The sequence below is a fragment of the Pithys albifrons genome, chromosome 10 (genome assembly GCF_047495875.1).
Source record: "Pithys albifrons albifrons isolate INPA30051 chromosome 10, PitAlb_v1, whole genome shotgun sequence".
NCBI lineage: Eukaryota > Metazoa > Chordata > Aves > Passeriformes > Thamnophilidae > Pithys > Pithys albifrons.
In genome coordinates, this window is record NC_092467.1 from 30,403,234 (window position 1) to 30,421,977 (window position 18,744).

General features: G+C 46.2%; 1 protein-coding gene across 11 annotated transcripts in view; it reads left to right on the forward strand.

Annotated features, from left to right (window-relative positions):
• Positions 1-18,744, forward strand: part of FGGY (FGGY carbohydrate kinase domain containing) — a 146,236-nt gene that overhangs the window by 114,180 nt on the left and 13,312 nt on the right. For 7 of the 11 annotated variants that reach the window (XM_071565052.1, XM_071565054.1, XM_071565051.1 and 4 more), the window contains 2 exons: positions 16,397-16,458; positions 18,007-18,255. In XM_071565052.1, the coding sequence (XP_071421153.1) occupies positions 16,397-16,458; positions 18,007-18,088 (144 nt within the window). In that variant the 3' untranslated portion in view covers positions 18,089-18,255. Of the gene's footprint in view, positions 1-16,396; positions 16,459-18,006; positions 18,256-18,744 lie in introns of those variants that run through there. The other 4 variants (XR_011698629.1, XR_011698630.1, XR_011698631.1 and 1 more) reach the window with 3 other exon arrangements.

An 18,744-nucleotide genomic window follows, 5' to 3' on the forward strand; every position in this document is an offset into this window, starting at 1 on the left:
TAATCTGTCTTTATGCTGAAGGTGTAGCTGGCTTTGTGCACTGGCACAGAACTTCCCTGAGTTCTGGATCTTGCATGTACAACCCCAATTACTGTATTAGGAACAACCTCATGGATATAAATATAATCTCCTCTCCCTGTAGGATTGACACTTACATTGTCATGTCTTTTAGCTTTTTAAAAACTCACATCAGCTGATGTTGGCAAAGAATAAAATGTGATGTTTTGTTAATCTGCAGAAGTTGAGGCTCTTACTAAACCAGTGGTATTCTTCTCATCTGTCAGTAAGCCCAAGAGCTGGCAAGCAGGAGACAGAATGCTGCCTGGAACAGTTCGGGTTCTGCTGCTGTATATTTTTGTAACAAACCATGAAGTGACCACGGTGGAGTTTGTCTAAGGAGATGTGCAATTAGTAGATTTTTTTTTCAAGAAGAATAAGACTAAGATCAGCTTGTAGAAGTTTAATAATATCACAACTTACAGTTTTTCCAGCTTGCTGACCTTGTCTTTTCTTGAGGAAAACCATAAATATGAGGAAACCATAAATGTGTCTTTACAGTAGAGAGATACTTTCTTTAAAATGCACTGTGATCCTTCTCCTTTCTATTTTAAGGACAGATTTTACCCACGCACTCAGAGACACAGCTGAAGTCATTGAGACCTTGGACTCCCCTTCTGTCCAGGCCATTTAAGCAGGGAGAAGTGTGATAGCAATATTTCATGGGCAGGATGAGTACAAGGAAGGATACCACGGATCCTTTGTAACCATCAGTAGCCAAGAAGGTCCTTTTCAGAGCGTGTCTTGCTTAAATGATGTTCGGGATGTCAAACAAGTTACAGTCTCTCTGCCCTCACCTCTTCTGTAGCTGAGCAGAACAACCTTCAAGTTACTCCCTGGAGAATTGGAAACTCAATCTGGCTACGCTGTGAGATGAATTTTCCATCTGGGATTTGCAGAGCTGCTCTGGCAGCGCAGGGATCAGACTGTTCCGTGGCGCAGCACGGCCCTGTGGAGCCACAGCGCTGTCTGGGATGCTCCAGGGCTTTTCACAAGCAACTTGCTGAAGGACATTATGAGCACTGGGGTTTGCTGCCAGGAGCTCAGACCACCAGAACAGACTTTTGCCAGCCTATATTTGAAAAAGTTTTATGGTTTATATATAGTAGCTTGTCCTTTCTCCTAAAGATGTCCAGAGGAGTTTGTCCTTCAAAATTCACCCTGTCCATAGAGTTTAACAAGACTCTGATTAGCATCCAGGAGTTCCAAAGGATTTCTTTCTGTTGTGGATAACAGTAAAGATATTTTTCATATTTCCCTATTAATCATGGATCTGAAAGGTACAGGAGAGATCCCATAACATTTGTTAGTTTTATTAGAATGCAGTTGCTTCTTTAGCATAATGGCTTTCCTCAGAGTTGGAATCCAATTATCATTTTCCTTTCTTTGCTCAATCATATGTTCTTGTTTCCTTGGTTTCTCAGATACAACAACCATTCCCAGCCCTTGTTTTCTTGTTTTGAAGCAACTTTTCACACTTCCTGTGCTTGAACATTACTGAGACACAGTTTGAAATTGGACAATGAGATGGAGAGAATCCATATGGAATTCCTCCATGGCTGTGTTTTGTTTTTACTGGGACAAGTGTCCACGTAATGAGTAGCAAGACCCTAATTATGACTCTTGAGGGAAGTACAGGCAGAAAGGCTGACCACCAAGTGGGCACAGAAAAGCCTAAGCTGCACATTTTTTGCACAAAGATATTCCTCCAGATGAGGGTTGGAAAACAGTGGAAGAACACAAATAAGGAGAACCACTGTTCCCATTTCCTGCTGTGCTTTATAAACACGTGCAAGCAGGAAAAGTGAGTGGGGTTGTCATCTGAAGGATGATTTATAGGGCATGTCCTCCACATGTGGCTCTCCTGGGGCTGCATTCCCCTGAGCATTGCTGACCCTCAGCACTGAAATACACCCTGACCCGTGGGGGCCTGTTTGTGTGAGCACCTGCTGTTGTCTGCACAGCTTCCAGAGTCCTTCTCCAAGCAGAAGTTTTAGGGAGGAAGGTGGGTGTGGAAGCTCTTGGGGGGAGGAACAGAGTCAAGTGATGTGGCAATGCACTCCTTGCTAAAGAGGGATGGCTGGATCGAACCATGTCACTTCTTTTGGAGCTTGGGAGGCACAGGGGAGAGCACTCTGGAAAATAAACCAATGTCTAATCAATATTTTTGCCTATGGAGAGTCTCTGCATGACAAGAATACTGGGAAGGGCTGTACTGTCACCCAGTCCAACCTCTCCCTCCCAGCACCAAGGGTTGGATGATGACAATAAGTCACATTTGGAAGGTGCCTTCGTTGCCCAGGGCTGTGGCTCAGAACTCACTCAAACACCTTGGATGCATTCAGCAAAATATTGCTGGCTCTAGTACCCTTATGTCAGATCCTTTTGCTTTCAGAATGTCTGGTAAGACTTGATTTTTGCCTAATTTCCCCAGCTTTGTGGTAACAAACATTTCTCTTAACTTAAGAGTAGTTTAGGCATTGAGTCCCAGCTTGGGCATCTTCCAGGGGATAAATGGGATATGTGAGAGGCTCAGGGTTGGGAGCTGGCACTTGGCTTAGGTGTAGGGGGTGAGTAATGGCCTGGGAGATGCTAAGCTGTGTGAAACCCTTCTGATAAATGGGGTCTTTGCTGATGAGCTATCCTCACATTCCTGGACTGGCTGGTATAAAAGCTTTGAATGTACAAGCACATTACTCATTATTTACTGGTTGTGGGTTGTTTAATTTTGCAATAGTCCCATCTAAGGGATGATTCTTGCATTGCATGAAAGGGAGACTAAGCAAGATTCACTTTTTTATTTGCTTTGTGGCTTTGCCCCTGTAGATGTTCAGCACACTTGCCAATAAGACACAAAATGCCAAACTAGGGCTTTGCTGAACATGGAAGTTCCACTCATCCCAGAGGAGAACCAGGCAGGGAAAGAGAATTAAAGAAAGAAAATAGGTGTGGAGGAGAATGGGGTTTTTCTCTTTTGGCACTAAATCCCAGATGTTTGTACCATATTCCTCTCCCTGCTCCCATTCTGATGTTATTCTTTCCTCTTGTATTCTTGCCTTCTTGTTTGTGCTTCTGTTGGTTAATAATTTAGTCTTCTCTCTTTTCTCTTCCTCTTCTTTTGTTCTTTCCCTCTCTTTCCCAACTCCTTCCATATCTCAGTCCTCAAATAATAAAGATCAAGGAGTTAAGGGTGGTCTGTGGCTCCTTCAGTGCTGGTCCCTCACCTCAGGTCCCCCCTCACGGCTTGTAGGAGTTCAGCAAAGCCTCATGGCATGTCCTCTGCTCTGTGGGCACAGCACAGCCACACATGCCCAGCCCTGCTGGGCTCTGCCAGTGTTCTTGGACTGGAAGAGGGGAGATTTATGATGGCACTGATCATGGAGCTAAAATAAACTGCCCTCCCTGAGCCAGAGGAGTGTGAGTTTGGAAGTGCCAGCGTTTCATACCCAGCGAGGGGGCAGCTGCCTGGGGTGGCTGTGCAGGGCCTGCAAATGGCAACTCTCTAAAGCAAAGAGCCAGAAGGAGTCATTTGTATTGAAACAAACTCTGTCATGAGTCATTTGACTTCTTTTTCTCTTACACACAGAGTTTATGTCTCAGGCCTTCTAGGGCCTGAGTAACACCTGATACCCCTTAGGCTGGGCTGGCTCTGGTGGGACTGGGATTCTGCTCCCACTTACACTACACTTAGAGCTCTGTTTCATTGGAACCTTGTGTTTACAGGCTGTGACTGTTACTTATTTGTCATTTTTATGGTAATAAAAAGATTATTTGTCTGTGATCCAGTCCTGGCCATGCTGTTGAATAGGTCTGTGTCCTCAGCAGCAGCAGAGACAAAGCATCCCAAGAGAGGCTTTTACTTTTTGCCTCCTTCATTTTTCTCCTGTGGCTCCAGCTGAGCAGGTCAGCAGACAGGAGGGGGCTGCAGGTCCTTCCCATCCTCCCAACTATTATCTCAGTCTAGGGAGACCAGCAGAGCATCACTCCATGTTTCTCACACCATCTGCAATGAGCTGCATGTGCTTTTACTTCCTTTCTTCTTTAAAGGAACCAACACCAAAGTGTGCACTGTTTGAAAAACTGTTTTGCTTCTTTTACTATTTTTTATTTTTTTTATCTTCTCCCTTTGTCTCCTCCCTTCTCCTCCCAGGCTTTTTGTTTAAATATTTTCAGGTGCAAAAAAATAGTTAACTGCAGCTAGAAAATATGAAAGGTCTGTGACTCCTTCAAGACTTGTTCCCTTCTTGTGGCAAAGCCTATAGAGATCAGAAAGGGAAAAATGAAACACAGGCCAAGGGAAGAAAAGCTTTGTCCCAGTCCAAGGTTTACAGGGAAAGGGTTCAAACCCCTGATCCAGCTTCCCTGCACAAGGATAACCCCGTGCTACAAGTGGCTGCACCTTAATTAAGAGCATGACTCTTGTTCCCTCTAGTGGCTAATTACACAGCATCTCCCACACCAGCATGTCCTTCCCCTGCCTTTTCACTTCCCTGCCCAATTTCCCTCCCATCCCCAGTTTTCTGGGTATGTTTTGTAACTGTCCCAGTTCCTCCAGATGATGGAACTTGCCATTCTTTGGGTTGTGACTTCAGGGAGCAGGAATAGATGCCACCTTTTATCTGCAGCACAGCAGGAGGATTCCAGGTTGCAGAGGGTTTTGCTCATGTTCTACCCATGCTGGATTTTTTGTGGGATTAGCAATAAGGGTTAAGGAAGAAGTGATTTTCTTGGTTTACCAACATCCCTGTTCCTGTTGTAACTCCTGGAGGATGAACAGATTGGGGTGCCCAGGACTGTGGGACACCTCAAGCCACAGGCTTGTTTAATGTCCTGGAGATAAGGACTGAACTGCCTGGCTTTGCACATCAAACAAATGCCACCTAAAATGCAGTGCAGTGTTTCTTTGTGACACAGGAAAAGAAAAATCTCTGTTTGCCAAAGGAGTTTTTACTAACAGCCTGGTAATGGGGGACACTCTGTGCCAGTTCAGATCTAACATGAACTACTCCAGCAGTGAGTTCTTCTGAGTTTATCTGGGTAGAAATTAAAGCAGAATTTGGCAATGAGAGAGCACCATGTTACCTAACTCAAGAGTCAGAGTACATGGGTTTTATTCAAACTTCAACCCCTGGTCCTGTCTGTGGTTTTGGGCAAGTTGTTTGACTTTGTTCCTCATCCAGCTGATTTGTGAAGCAGATTCAGTGATGTTTAAGTGCCTTAGAAGTGGGGTTTAAGTTACACTAAAGGTGATAGAGTGAAAAATGTGAAGAAAATCTACGATGCTGCTAATGGTGTTGCTCTGGGGAAGTAAAATCAGAATGGAAGGGCTGTGGCCTGACAATGCAGTTACACAGAACTGGGACATCTTTTGACTTCAAATCTAACTTTGGAACTGCAGTTTATTATTTGTGGTAGTTTCCATTGCTATGTATATAATGTGAGAGATGGCCTATGTAGTGTGCCATGGCCACAACTCTGATTTTATCTCAATTTTCAGTATTTACAGCATTCAGGACTTTAAAAGGTTGTGTTGTACATCTGCACTGAAATTCCCAAGATTAAAAATGCACTTTATATGCAGAATTCTTGTTTTTTGAAAATACTTGGGCAGGACTGGGAGACCACATCCTTTAAAGCACAAGTTCTCTCACGGTTTTCATTGGCAATTCCTTGGGAACAACAAAGACAAATTCCAGAGCAGCATTTTCATTCCCAGGCCTGTAGTTTTAGACATCAAATGCTTTGTCCAGCTGAGGGGCTCGGTGCTCTTTTTGCTCAAGTATGGAGCCTTCTAAACTGCAATTCTAGACATTTCTGGAGACTTCTGAGAATCAGATGTTCTCCTTTCTTGACTGCAGTCAGACCAGGATTAGCAGAAACAACAGATGCATCTTGCTCTGCTGAGCCTTTTCTGGTTTGCATCTGAAACTGGTTTGGGACAGGCCAGTCACCCAAGGAGTGTAATGTAAAACATCCAGCAGGGTAAGACCTCCTCCTTAGAACTGGATCCTTTTTCTTGTATGTCTGGGTTATATTCTTTTAAATTAAGTTACTGAGTTGTGGAGTGACCCACATTCCTTCTGTTCCTGTAAAAATGAGATGACTGACAGCTTTGCAGTTCCGTGTGGTCCTGCTGTTTGTTGGCAGAGGAGGGGGCAGAATGGGATCCTGCATAGGATGTGTAAAGATTGGTGAACATAAGAAAATGGCTTCTTATCCAGGATTTATCTAGATCTGTTGCTGATCCAGTCTGACCTTATATAGATCTTCACTAATTATTCCAATACCAATAACCAAGCCAGAGCAGAACAATAGACAAGTGTGCTTAGAAAGGTGTACAGTAAAAATAAGACTTTCATCAGATAAAAATAATTTAATATCTTTCTCCCCACTCTAGACTTGTCACAGACAAAGAAATACCTTTGAACAAAATCTAGCTTTTTTTTTCCCCCAGATTTGCTCCATTAAGCCATTTCCAAGGTACAGAATTGCTGCTAATGGGAAAGCGACACAAGGGTGGGATTTGAGCGAGTGGAGTGTTCGTGCAAGTGATTAGGCTGTACAAAAGGAGCATTCATCCTGCAGTGACAGATAAGTGCTAAGGACAGGATTGCAAACTGTAAATATGTTAGCACTTTAAGCGAGAGCACAGCTCCAGCACTTGTGAGACTCATCAGCTGCTGTAAACAATATGGATCTTTGAGATGATCTCTGCCGAGATCTCAGCACGTTGGATAATGATGGAGTTGTTCATTTTTACTTCTTCTGTTTGGTTTTTTTTTTTCCTTTTCCAGAAAGTACTTTCTGCAAAGAACAGGCCCGTGGTGGTGCCAGCACACACTGGTGTCTGTGCAGGGGCAGAGGCTGCAGAGTCCCTGCAGGGAGTTAAAGCACAGCCTGCCCTGCCTTGCCTGGGCTGAGGAACTCTCTATTGGGAAGGGCTCTCTGAGGTCACCCAGCCTCAGTTCACAGTCAGGACACCTCAAGTGAGATTCTACAAGGCAGAGTGTTCAGGTGGTGGCTGCAGCTTCCCCTGCGAAGGGTTAACAGGGACTGAGCTGTGACAATGGAGGGTTTCATGTTGGGAAAGCTGCAAACAAGAGAAATTAATGTGAAACCAATAAATCCCCCTTGCAAAGGGCACTATAAAAAGCTGGCACACCACGAGAGCTCCAAACCCTCCCTGACCTCGCTGAGGTTCTGCTTGGTGACCTGCAGAGCCACTGGAGTCTCTGCTTTTCATCTCTTCTCCCAGCTCGCTGTCTTTAAATAAAAGGACAGATCCTCAGCACAGGAATTGGCTCAATTCTCAGGATCAGCTGAATTGGGAGCACAAAGTGGTTTTGCTTCAGTTGTGTCCCACATTGGCCAGATTTGCCTCCTGAGTGCTGCATATTAATCTAGGCCTGGGTTTGATTCTCATGGAATACCTGAGGAGCTGAGGCACGGGAGGATTGTGTGGCTTGTCCAAGGTTAAAATCCAGCTGCCCTCCTTCCCAGCCACAGAGGCTGAAGAGCTTTCCCCCAGAGGGGAGAATTTCTCCTTGAAGTGACTGAAAGGGCAGTTTGCTTGGAAACAGGAGCCACAAGTGCAGCTCTCTGGGGCTTCTCAAAAACTGGGAAATGGGATGGGACAGCAAAGTAAAAATAGAAGTAGTGACTGGCAGGGTGTTGTGAGGTGAGAACATCCCTCTGGAAGGGCCCAGTGCTGTTCACTGGCAGTGCTGGCAGGCAGGTTTGATCTGCTCATTAACAGAGGTTATGTAATACCACTGTAATCAAAGTCTCTTTAGTGGCTCTGGGGCAGGTGGGGATTGGTTTTGGTTTAGTATAGAAAAATGTCAGATAACCAGAGTGGTGAAGAGGGGAACTTGATGTTTATCAGCAAGAATAGTTTATCCCAAATTAATTTGTTCAAGTTGGTGCCTACAGGTTTTCTGTGCAAGGAATGTGATTGGTGTACCCAGAGAGGTTTGCAAACAAAGAAATCCCTGCTGACAGAGATGTTTTAATGCTAAAAGAAACCCAGTGGTATCCAAGAGATACAAGCCAGAGCTGTTAGGAGCGAGGGGAGCAGAACACCTGTTCTGATGTGACTATTACAGTTTCCCCATGTAAATCTCTCTGAATTCTGTGTCCCCAAAATCCCACAGGGGAGGTGGAGCATCTCCCTTGCTGCTGTGAGAGCACATTTGGCAACAGATTGGCCATCCCATCTCTCAGACCAGGCTCCCCAGGTGTTTAAGGAATCAAGAGCTTCCTAAAATTGTTTAGCAATATGTATCCAGCATTTAAAGTGCTTCTTAGAAACAGCACTCTTGTTAGAGGACAGTTCTAGTGGCAGAAGAACAAATGAGAGCAGCAGCTTCTCATCTCATCCCTGGCTGTGTCTGATTTCCAGCCCTGGAGGAGAGAGGGTGTTCTGTTTTTAACAGAAAAAATACCATCAGCTGATCAGATAATCATAGAGTGGTTTGGGTTGGAAGAGACCTTTAAAGGTCATCTAGTCCAGCCCCCTGCAATGATGAGTGTGCTTTGCTTCAGCTTCACTCAGCTCAGTCACTTGTAGCCTCTAATTTGGGAAAGAAAAACACTTTCTGGAGCAGTTTCCTAGAAAAGGTTTCTGACCCCTTGTCTTTAGCAATCATGGCAAGGAAAGCAAATGGCTCGTGCCATGGGCAGTGGTCTGCTCTGTGATCTGCTTCACAATGAAATACCAGTTTTCCCTTAAATTATACTTTAATTTTTTGTTGGCCATAGGATATCCGTAAGGTTCCTAGAAAAGCTTCCTTCATGTTTTAATGAAGTTTTACTTGCTGTTTAGCATCTCAACCTTTGGTTTACAGTAGTGAAAGACTCTTTTCTAAAGGTCTCTTGTTTTTTATGAGCCCCTGTCCAGGATAATTTCCCAAATGCAGTCCAGATTGGGCAAAATTTAAGCATATTTCTGAGGTACAGCTTTTTTAAATAGTAAACCACACGTCAGATATACTAGATAAAAATAATCCCAAATCAAAACTCAGAGCAGGGATTTCCCTCATTAACCTCAGGTGGACACTGGATCATGGCAAAGAATATTTTTGAAAGAGGAGGAGAAAAGGAAAGTCTTCTCAGCCAATGCTGGAAACAGGGAAAGAATAATTAGAGTGAAATGTTGCAAATAATTTTGTTTTCGTGATGGAGCAACCCTGAAGCAAAGTATGGGCAGAAATTGGTTTTATGACAAAATCCCAGCTCGATACCCCAGAAATGCTCAAACCCACTGAGTGGGGAAATGAACAGAGAGACAGATTAATTAGATCGAAAAAATGTTTTGACAGCATAAGTGAACATATGGAAAGAATTGAGAGAACCCGATCCAGTCCCCCATGTGTAAATGATGCCTTAGCCATAGCTCATAAAGCAAATACAGATGCAAAAAGAAAGGAAAAAAAGACCCTTTCCTATCCCCTCCCCCCAGTAAATCCCACTCTGTTGCCAGATGGCAAATAAAGTCTGAACTCAGTGACTAAAGGCGAGGAAAGCTGTACATGGTCAGTGTGAACATGGAAAGAAATCAGCTGAATAAATCTGGGGTTGAAGGAAGTGGAGCAGTTCAGCTGAATATTGTGTTGAGTCCCAGCTGAGCATCAGCACATCCTGGGTGGATCTTGGTCCTCAGCTTCTCATCCCCCTCCCCTGTCCAAGTCATGGAGTCACAGAATGATTTGGGCAGGGACACCTCCCACCAGCCCAGGCTGCTCCCAGCCCTGTCCAGCCTGGCCTTGGACACTCCCAGGGATCCAGGGGCAGCCACAGCTTCTCTGGGCACCTGTGCCAAGGCCTGCCCACCCTCCCAGGGAAGGATTGCTTTGTGCACATCCATGTGGCATCACACACCTGCCCTGCCTGCCCCAAGGGTGTTACCACTGGGACAGAGGGAGAGGAGGGAGCCAGAGGAGCAGCACAACTTGTTGCAGGGAGTCCAGAGGAGCAGCAGGCCAGGATTGGTTTACTCCTGCCCAGAAGTTGGGACATGGCTGTTGTAGCAGTGCCCTGCATGGGGAGCTGGGGGAGGAATCCGACCCCCAGGTGAGTTTGTGTCCTGTTAAACACAGCTGCCTGTCAGCACTGCACTCCCAAGCCTAAAAAGTGGGTTAGATCAATACATTTTCATGTGGTTTACGTGGACAAACCTCACTCTCTTCTGACAGCTGTGCTGTGGGTTCCCAAATCCATTCCACCTCTGAAGGGGCAGAGGGAACGTGCTGTCTGTGCCAGGTGGGGCTGGAGTCAGGAGACTGTGCCAGCTGTGGCATCGCCACCCACGGTGTAGGACCGGCCAGGAGGCTCCAGGATCCTCCCACAGAGACACTGTGGAGGGAACACTCCCTTCATGGAGAGGCTGAACAAGCTCAGGGCAGGGTAGGAACAGCTCAACCTTGCCCCAGCCTGCTGGGATGGTGCCCCCAGACTGTTGATTCATGGCACCCGGTGCCAGCAATCTGTGAGGCTGAAACAGGAGCTGAACACTTGGGCTCTTTCCATTGCCTGGGTAAGCTGAAACCCCTGCTAAGCTGTCAAGTTGGCATCCAGGCAGCTTTGGGCACTGAGAGGTGCCAGCAATGGAGCCCTCACAAAGCAAGCTGCTTAATTATTTGATAGTCAAAGGCAACTTGGGGGAGTGCAGACTCAAATCAACAACCACCCGACCTATATTTAGTAGCAGCGTGGCTGCAGCTTAGACCCAAACATAGTTTCCAGCTGATAGATGATGTGGCAATCATAGCTGACCCTCGTCCCATTCTAAATTTGGGCTGTGGAATAAGTCATTAATATCATTGCTGGCATGGCCAGGCACCCTCTCAGCAGCTGCCCTGACACTGCTGCTCCCTCTGGGCTGTGCCTGTGCCTGGCTGGAGCCCTGGGGGACACTCGGTGACCACAGCCTGGCTGACACTGAGTCCCAGCACAAGGCAGGACTCTGCAGGGGGAATGGAGCTGTGACCTCACCTGCACTTGGCTCTGCTCTGGAGTCCTGGGCTCCCATTTGTCCTTGTCTGGGATCCTGAGGAGTGAAAACCGTGCTCTGATGGTTGGGGGAGCCGTCCTTCAGTGAGACACGGAGGGGCAGTGAGAGCTCCACAGGGCAACTTGGGGACAAACCAAACTGGGCACAGCCTGTTCCAGAGAGAGAAATGACTGAAAAATCACTGACAGTTAAAAGAGGAAATTACATATCCCAAATAATGCAGGGAATTTGTTGAAATTTTATGGATCCTGATTCAGTGCGTGAACCAGACAACCAGCTTGTCTCAGTACTGAGGATCCATCCAGTTGGCCCATGACAACTCAAGCTGGATGGCTGAAGGGTACAATAGTTTTGGGCTTCTTCCAAGTTACCTGCCTGATTCCCCTCCACAACTGCAACAGTTTTCAACAAGCTAATGTGCAAATTATTCCTCTAAGATGAGCCAGTGTTGTTATTGAATGTATGGAGAGTGGGATTCAAAAGGCCAGTGACTTTTCCTGGAAGACAGACTTGAGCTCATGTCTGGTGTCCTGCTTGCTGGACCTCCTTCCTCCCATCCTCCTCTCCCTCCCCCTCTGCAGTCTCACAGATAGACAGACAGACAGACAGAAACCTCCCTGAGGTTTGATATGGACCCAGAAATCTATGTTAGATCAGAGCAAAGGGAAAATAGAAGCTTGTGTGAAATTTTCCACCTTTTCACTAAATGAATCAAAGCCAAATTTTCACACTTTGGTCTTAGGTGTGAAATTTTTGCTCAGCTCTAATATTTATCCATAATGTGCTTTAAAACTTGGCTGAGTCCCTTCAGAATACCACAGAGAATTGAGTTACAGATTCTGGGCTTTGTGCACCCTGCCAAGATCTGCTCCTATAACTCAAACAAATTTAAAGTGGGGGGGAAAGCCACTAGAAAAAATATTGTATGTGGTCCATCACATGCTTTCTTTGTGCAGTCATACACCACTAAAAAGCAATATTCTGCTAGGCCTGTGTTACAGAAACACATCCATGTAACTCCTGTAAGCACAGATAAGATGGATTTTACATCTCCAGGCTATGGGACAAGCAATCCCTAAATAAAAGGCTGTAAGGAAATAGTAGCCTTACTTAAAATTCTTAGGAAAGTTTAAAAGTGTTTCTTGAACATCAGCATTTCAAGAAATCTATTTATTCCCCCTCAAATCCAAATATATCTGACTGGACTTCTTAAAGTGATGCTAAAGAGCATCTGTTAGTCTGAGCTTATGTGTGTGGAATAGAGATGAGTGAGAGAGAGGTTCTTCACTGCTGAAGAACAAGTAAAATTGTTACATATTATTTGTTGGGAGGACTAGAAATGTAAAGAAAGTCTCTCAGTTTGAAGGTTCTTACACCTGCTGAATCCTGCAAATCAGGACAGATCTGGTGGGAAGAATGTCCCTGCCTTTCAGCCTGTTGGCAGTGGGGCAACTTGCACATTATTTTCCTCTGCTGCTGGATCTGTGACAGGAAGGCTGTGCAGAAACACCAGAGAGTCAGGACTGGCCTGAGTGGGAGCATCAAATCCCCCCGGTTTGGTGCTTTGCTGTGTGTGCAGCCAGGTGCTTTCAGCCACTGGAATTGTACAGGAAAACAATATGTAGGGTTTTATTGTTAATAACTCTGCCAGGTAAAAGTCCAAACATTTCTTGGGATTATTGCAATGACTAAGTGGGCAGAACAGAGCTGGGAAATTGCATTTGTGCTGGAAATATCCATTTATCTGCAAATACAATTTTTAAAGTACCTAAATGAAGCAACCCCCCAGTTTCTTAAAGGGACTTCTGTTCCCACCTCACTCATTTCAGTGGGATTTTGTTACTCTGACATCCCTAAATCCATTCTCATTTGGTGTCTGCCCTTAAGGGCCCACGTGCCATTGCTCTGCAGTAACACTCAGCCTCCTAAGTTGGGTCACTGCTGAAAAGCAGACTTGGGGACCATTCCCAAGTGGGCTAATCTTCCTTGGCTTCCTCTGTAGTCCCAAGGGAGATGGGCTGTTCCTGTGGGATGAGCAGGATCATGCTGGGTGCTCAGAGGCAGATCTTGGAGGATCCCATGGGGTTGGGGAGTCAGAGAAGACCAGGCTGCCAGTCTAAAGCTGTTTCTTGTGTGCACCTCCTGATGGGCTCTGCTGTGACAGAATAACTTGCTTAAAGGGTTAAAAACCTTCTCCTTCCCATTACTGAAGGGACACCAGTTGAAATGTCCAGCTTTAGATGCCATGCCCACGTAGGGTTTCCATTGGAGACACAGCTTTCCCTGGGTTCCAGCTGGGATTCCCTGGAAGATCCACTGCCTGTTGGGGCTCTACCCTGATGAGTTGAACTTCCCCCCTGCCCAGGTGCTGCTGGAGAGCTGAATTCAGCCACCAGGACTGAGTGGATTTGAATGACCTTCCCAGCAGCAAAATGGCACCTTGTTCTGAAGTCTTGGTGGGCCTTGGAGAGTTTGGTTCCCTGGGCCTGTTCCTCTGGGCAGGGTAACCCTGTTTGACTGACTCTGTCCATGGAGAGCAGAGTGTTTACTGGCTTGTATCTGTCTCAGCATTGACACTCCAACAAAAGGTTAGGAATCATGAATGCATCCCTTTCTTTCAGCTCCACAGTGCCTCTCTTTTTCCCTGTGTAAACCCTTCACTTGCCTCTTGCCCAGCCTTTAGAAGCAATGATCAAATGCGAACTTTCAGGGGTTATTTATAGCACAGCCTTTATGGAAAGAGAGAAAAGAAATGATTAAAAAGCAATTTTACAAAATATTTTGTTTTAAGAGAGAATTCATTGTGTTTTAAATCACTGTATTCATTGTGCTGTCTAGACTGGCAAACAAAGAAGATAGAGCGTCATTCAAATTAAGATTGTGAAATTCTTGGTGACTGGAATTATGGATTTGGATGTCAACCCTCCAACAAACTATTTCTGAACAGCAGTATTATCACTTCACTGTATTTAAGGCTTTGTTGGAGACAGAGCAGTGCACAAGGTTGATCCGATTCAGTAATGCAATTCTAATGTTCCTTTGTTTCCCATTTCATTATAAATTCATATTTTCAATGTTCTGTTCCTCTTTGTCCCCAGAAAATTGTTGAAAAGACTCTCCTCTGGGAGTAAAGTTTTTTGTTCAAACTAACAATGACCAAACTGACTTTAAAACACAGAAAAAACACACAACTGAAATGTGAATTAAAAGAGGGAATTCATTTAGGGTATTTTGAGCAACACAGAATGGGTGAGTTGTTGAAAATTGCTGGCTGTGGATTTTTTTGACATGTTAATTCCACATAACCGTGGCCGTTGCTTTGAGACCTTAATGCTGTGGATTCTCAAAGATCTGTGTATTTTCAGTAGATTTAAACCCACAAAAAAGTATTTTAGCTGATAAATTGGAAAGACTGCTTGGACACCTTCCTCCTTAGGTTGAGTTTGGATCAGGCCCTGAGGGAGCAGTTTAATTCCATGCAGCATCTCCAGGGCAGGTAAAAAGGAGGTGGAAAGCAGGGGCAGAAAACAAGGGGACTCTTCCATTAGTGGGACAGAGTGCTTCAAGGGGCTGTGCCTTACATTTTCCATAAGGCACAATGGAAAAGCAGTGTCCATTTCACAGAGGGAATTGTTTCTTACCTGGAGGTTTTTCTTCTGTGTCTTCATTCATTTTTTTGGGTATCTCTCAATCCAGCTGACTACCTATGACTATGACAATGGAGTGTAAGAGATTGACTTGTAAACAGGGACAATGCTTGGACATTGTCACCATCACCTGTTAGAGGACAGGGAATGAATGCCCATTTCTCTTCCTGGGAAGGGTATCAACCTTTCCATGCCAGTGTTTTAATCTGGCTGCTGTGCCAGCCTCAGTGCCAGCAGGCTCACATGTCCCAGGGAAAGGAACACACTATCTCGCTGTGAGTGTTATTTCAAGGGTGTTTCTTGGGGAATCAAAGCACAATCAACCTCTGCACGTAGCAAAGAGAATGGGCACACGAGAGCTCAGAAATATTCCCTGCTGGTTTATCAGCAGCCCTAGCAGGGTAAAATCCTGACTGCACACACTGGCAGTGCCTTTGGCTTTGGTAGAGCCAAGATTTCATGCAGTGCTGACACCCTGAAGTTGACAAAAGTGGAAAGTAGGTGTTCCATGTTCCATTTGGACTGACAGGATGAAAGGCCGCTCCCAGAACATGCAGGTTCAGCCAGGCAGAGCTTATCCTTGGAGCCTCCCTGCCTGCCCTGGGCTGGTGACACTGAGCTGACATTGCTCATCTACATTGTAAAGTTCTAGGCAATCCTTGGCTGTGAGGTGCTGGATCAGTGCAAAGCACAGATTTCACTACAGCAGATAGTACAGCCTATAAAATCGTCCAACCTTTCTACAAATCCAGCTGTAGCAGTTGGCTGGAAGGTTCCAGCCTTGTGGAGTTGGCACAGGCTGCCTGTTCTCCAGGGTCATCCTGATTCTTAGGCACTATGTTAGAACAGATTCAGGGTCCTGCTCAGAAAGTGTGAACACTGGTTTGGTCACACACTGATTCTTGAGTCCTGATTTTTTAATGCTTTTAACATTCTTCCATCTAAAAGCTCTGACTTTGATGCTGAGTGGCTGCTGCCACCACCATGTCCTGAGAGCCTGATCCTTGGTGAACCTCAGCCACTAGTGCCTTGTGTTCCAGTAGGACTGTTCAGGAGAATCCACAGATAATCAGAATCTCACAGAGATCAGGAAAGGAACCAAGTCCCTTGTCCCTCTCCTTTCCACACGTGACTGTCCCAAACTCCTTCACTGGGGGTTCTGTGAAATCTGACTTTGTTTTGGCCGAAAGCAGAGCAGGGTCAGGGTTTGCCTCTTACACCTTTCTGCTGCAGTGTGAGGGCAGTGGTGTGTCCAGAACAGACCTTTCCAGGTTACCTTGAGCTTCTGGAGCCCCCTCCAGTCCTCCCCTGCTGCAGGGAACTGACACTTTCAGAACAGATTAAGGGATCTCATGTTCAATATCATTGTATTAGAGAAACTCCCCTCTGGGGACACAGTGTTTAACATTTCCTTTGCTTACTGTAAATAATAAAAGATAAGTCTGTTCTGCCTGGGACTCCCAGTAAGAAAGAGGAACAGCTTTTGGTGGCTGAGGGTCTGCAGAGCTTTGTTCTCAGGACTACCATATAATGGGATTGAACATATTTGCTGCCATCTGGCCCGTGCAGCCGAAACAAAATCCATCACTAATGTTCCGATTGGTTTTGAAACATCTTGTTCTTGTCAAAGAGTATTTTAAACCAAAACAGGCTTTCCCAGTTTGTGCTTGTCTTTTCCTAGGAGGCCATGGCGAAAATGGGGAAAATTGGGAGAGTTGTGCAGCCCAACCACGAGCACAGAAGGTAATGCTGGGTTTGATGTGTTCCGCTGGGAGAGTTCAGGGGGCATGAAAGGGGGTCTGGACATGAAATTGGGGGTGTTCCTCTTTGTATCCCTGCCCTGCTGTTTAGCACCCCAGAGTGTCACAGTACATTTTATTTATAAGAAGTGCTCACAACTTTAAGGATTATTCCCATTATTTTAAGGTTTGATTACTTCTGTTATATTTGTAAAGTTTCTATTCTACTTTAAGGGCTATTTCTGTTATGTTTTCGAGCATTGTAATATATTTTAGGGGTTATTTATGGAATGTCTTTAGGGATCCCGTTATTCCATGGGCGCGGCGCGCGGGCTCCCCCTGGTGGCGGGAGCAGGTCGGTGCTGCGGGACCGGCCGGGGGACACGGGGGAGCGGGGGGGACACCTGGGGACATGGAAGGGACACGGGGAGACACGGGAGGGACACGGGGGACACGGGAGGGACACGGGGGACACGGGGGGACACGGGGAGACACGGGAGGGACACGACAGACACGGGGGAGACACGGGAGGGACACGAGACGGACACGGAGTGGACCCGAGAGGGACACGGGGGGGACACAGAGGGACACGGGAGGTACACGGGGGGGACATGGAGGGACACCGGAGGGACACGGGGGAACATGGAGAGACATGGAGGGACACGGGAGGGACACGAGAGGGACACGGGGGAACACGGGAGGGACACGGCAAGACACGGGAGGGACACGAGAGGGACACGGGAGGGACAGGGGGGACACGGGGGGACATGGAGGGACACGGGAGGGACGGAGGGGCACATGGGAGGAACACAGGAGGACATTTGGGACCTCTCTTCACAGGACAGGCATTGGGGGGGCTGGAGCGTGTCCAGGGCAGGGAATGGAGCTGGGAAGGGTCTGGAGCAGCAGCAGCAGCTGAGGGAGCTGGGGGGGCTCAGCCTGGAGAAAAGAAGGCTCAGTGGGGACCTTCTGGCTCTGCAATTCCTGCCAGGAAATGGGAGCCGGGGCAGGGATCAGTCTCTGCTCCAGGGAACAGGGACAGGAGGAGAGGGAACGGCCTCAAGTACAGCAGGGGAGACTCAGACTGATAGGAGGGAAAATTCCTTCATGGAAAAGGCTGTCTGTTCCTGTCCATCCCAGGGCAGTGGTGGAGTCCCCATCCCTGCAGGTAGTTCAAAGCCCTGTGGATGTGGCAGTGGTCAGTGGTCAGTGGTGGCCTTGGCAGTGCTGGATGGTTGGACTCTATGATCTTGGAGGGCTTTTCCAGCCTGAATGATTCTCTGGAGCTCTGGTGTCTCCCCATTCCCATGGCAGGGAACTCTGGGGAAAAGTTGTCTGAGGACCAAAGCTGGGAAAAGGAGAGGGGCAATTACAGCTTGAAATTCCTCTTTTGGGTGGAAACTGCTCCGGCAGGGCCCTGATCCCTGCTGAAACTGTAATTAGGAGAGAGGCCAAGCTCCTTTGATGCTGAGGGAAGGGAGTAAATGTGTCAGTTACAGGGGATTTAAGTCTTCAAATCTTGGGCTTTGTTGAAATTTACTTTCTTACACAGATTTTATGACAAGAAATATGAAGTATTTTTGAAGCTTGTGGAGCATCAGAGGGAGTATCGGTCCATCATGAACAGCTTGTGATCCAGAGGGATGCAGTCTGGGAACAGCAGGGATAACGAACTTCCAGGCACGTGTGATGTGGGTAATGTCTTCTTACTGGACTGTCCATGTTAAAAATATACTTTTATCATTTAAAGTATACATTTTAATTTTTAATGAGAAATAAAATGCACTCAGTTCCCCGTAAAGGACTGGGAATTTCCTGTCAATAATCCCTGCACCCCAGGGACAAGGAATATTCATCTGTTCCAGTCAGAGAACACCAGACAAGCATCTGCAGGTACCCCAGTGCTGGTGTCTGGGCTGGCAGGAACAGCACAAGGAACAACATGACTCACTGTGATGGACTTGAGTCCACAGAGTCAATGTTCACATGGATGGACTCCATCCTTACACCCTGAGCTTGGGAGAAATTCCTTCTTTAGCATTGGCATTGGCTGCAATTCCCAGTTAAATGCAGACAGAAGTCACACAGTAACAAAATAAGACTTGGAGTATTTGGAGAATAATAGTTTCTGTTTTTTCTGGGTTTTTTTGAATGTTAGTAGTCAAGCCCTGAAAAACATCTGGTAATTTTTTTAAAGAAACAATGCACTTCCTGCCTTGTAGTTCATGGAAAAGCAATTGTTGCCATTTCCAGAGTACCCATTGTTAGGAGAAACAGCTTTACAAGTTCA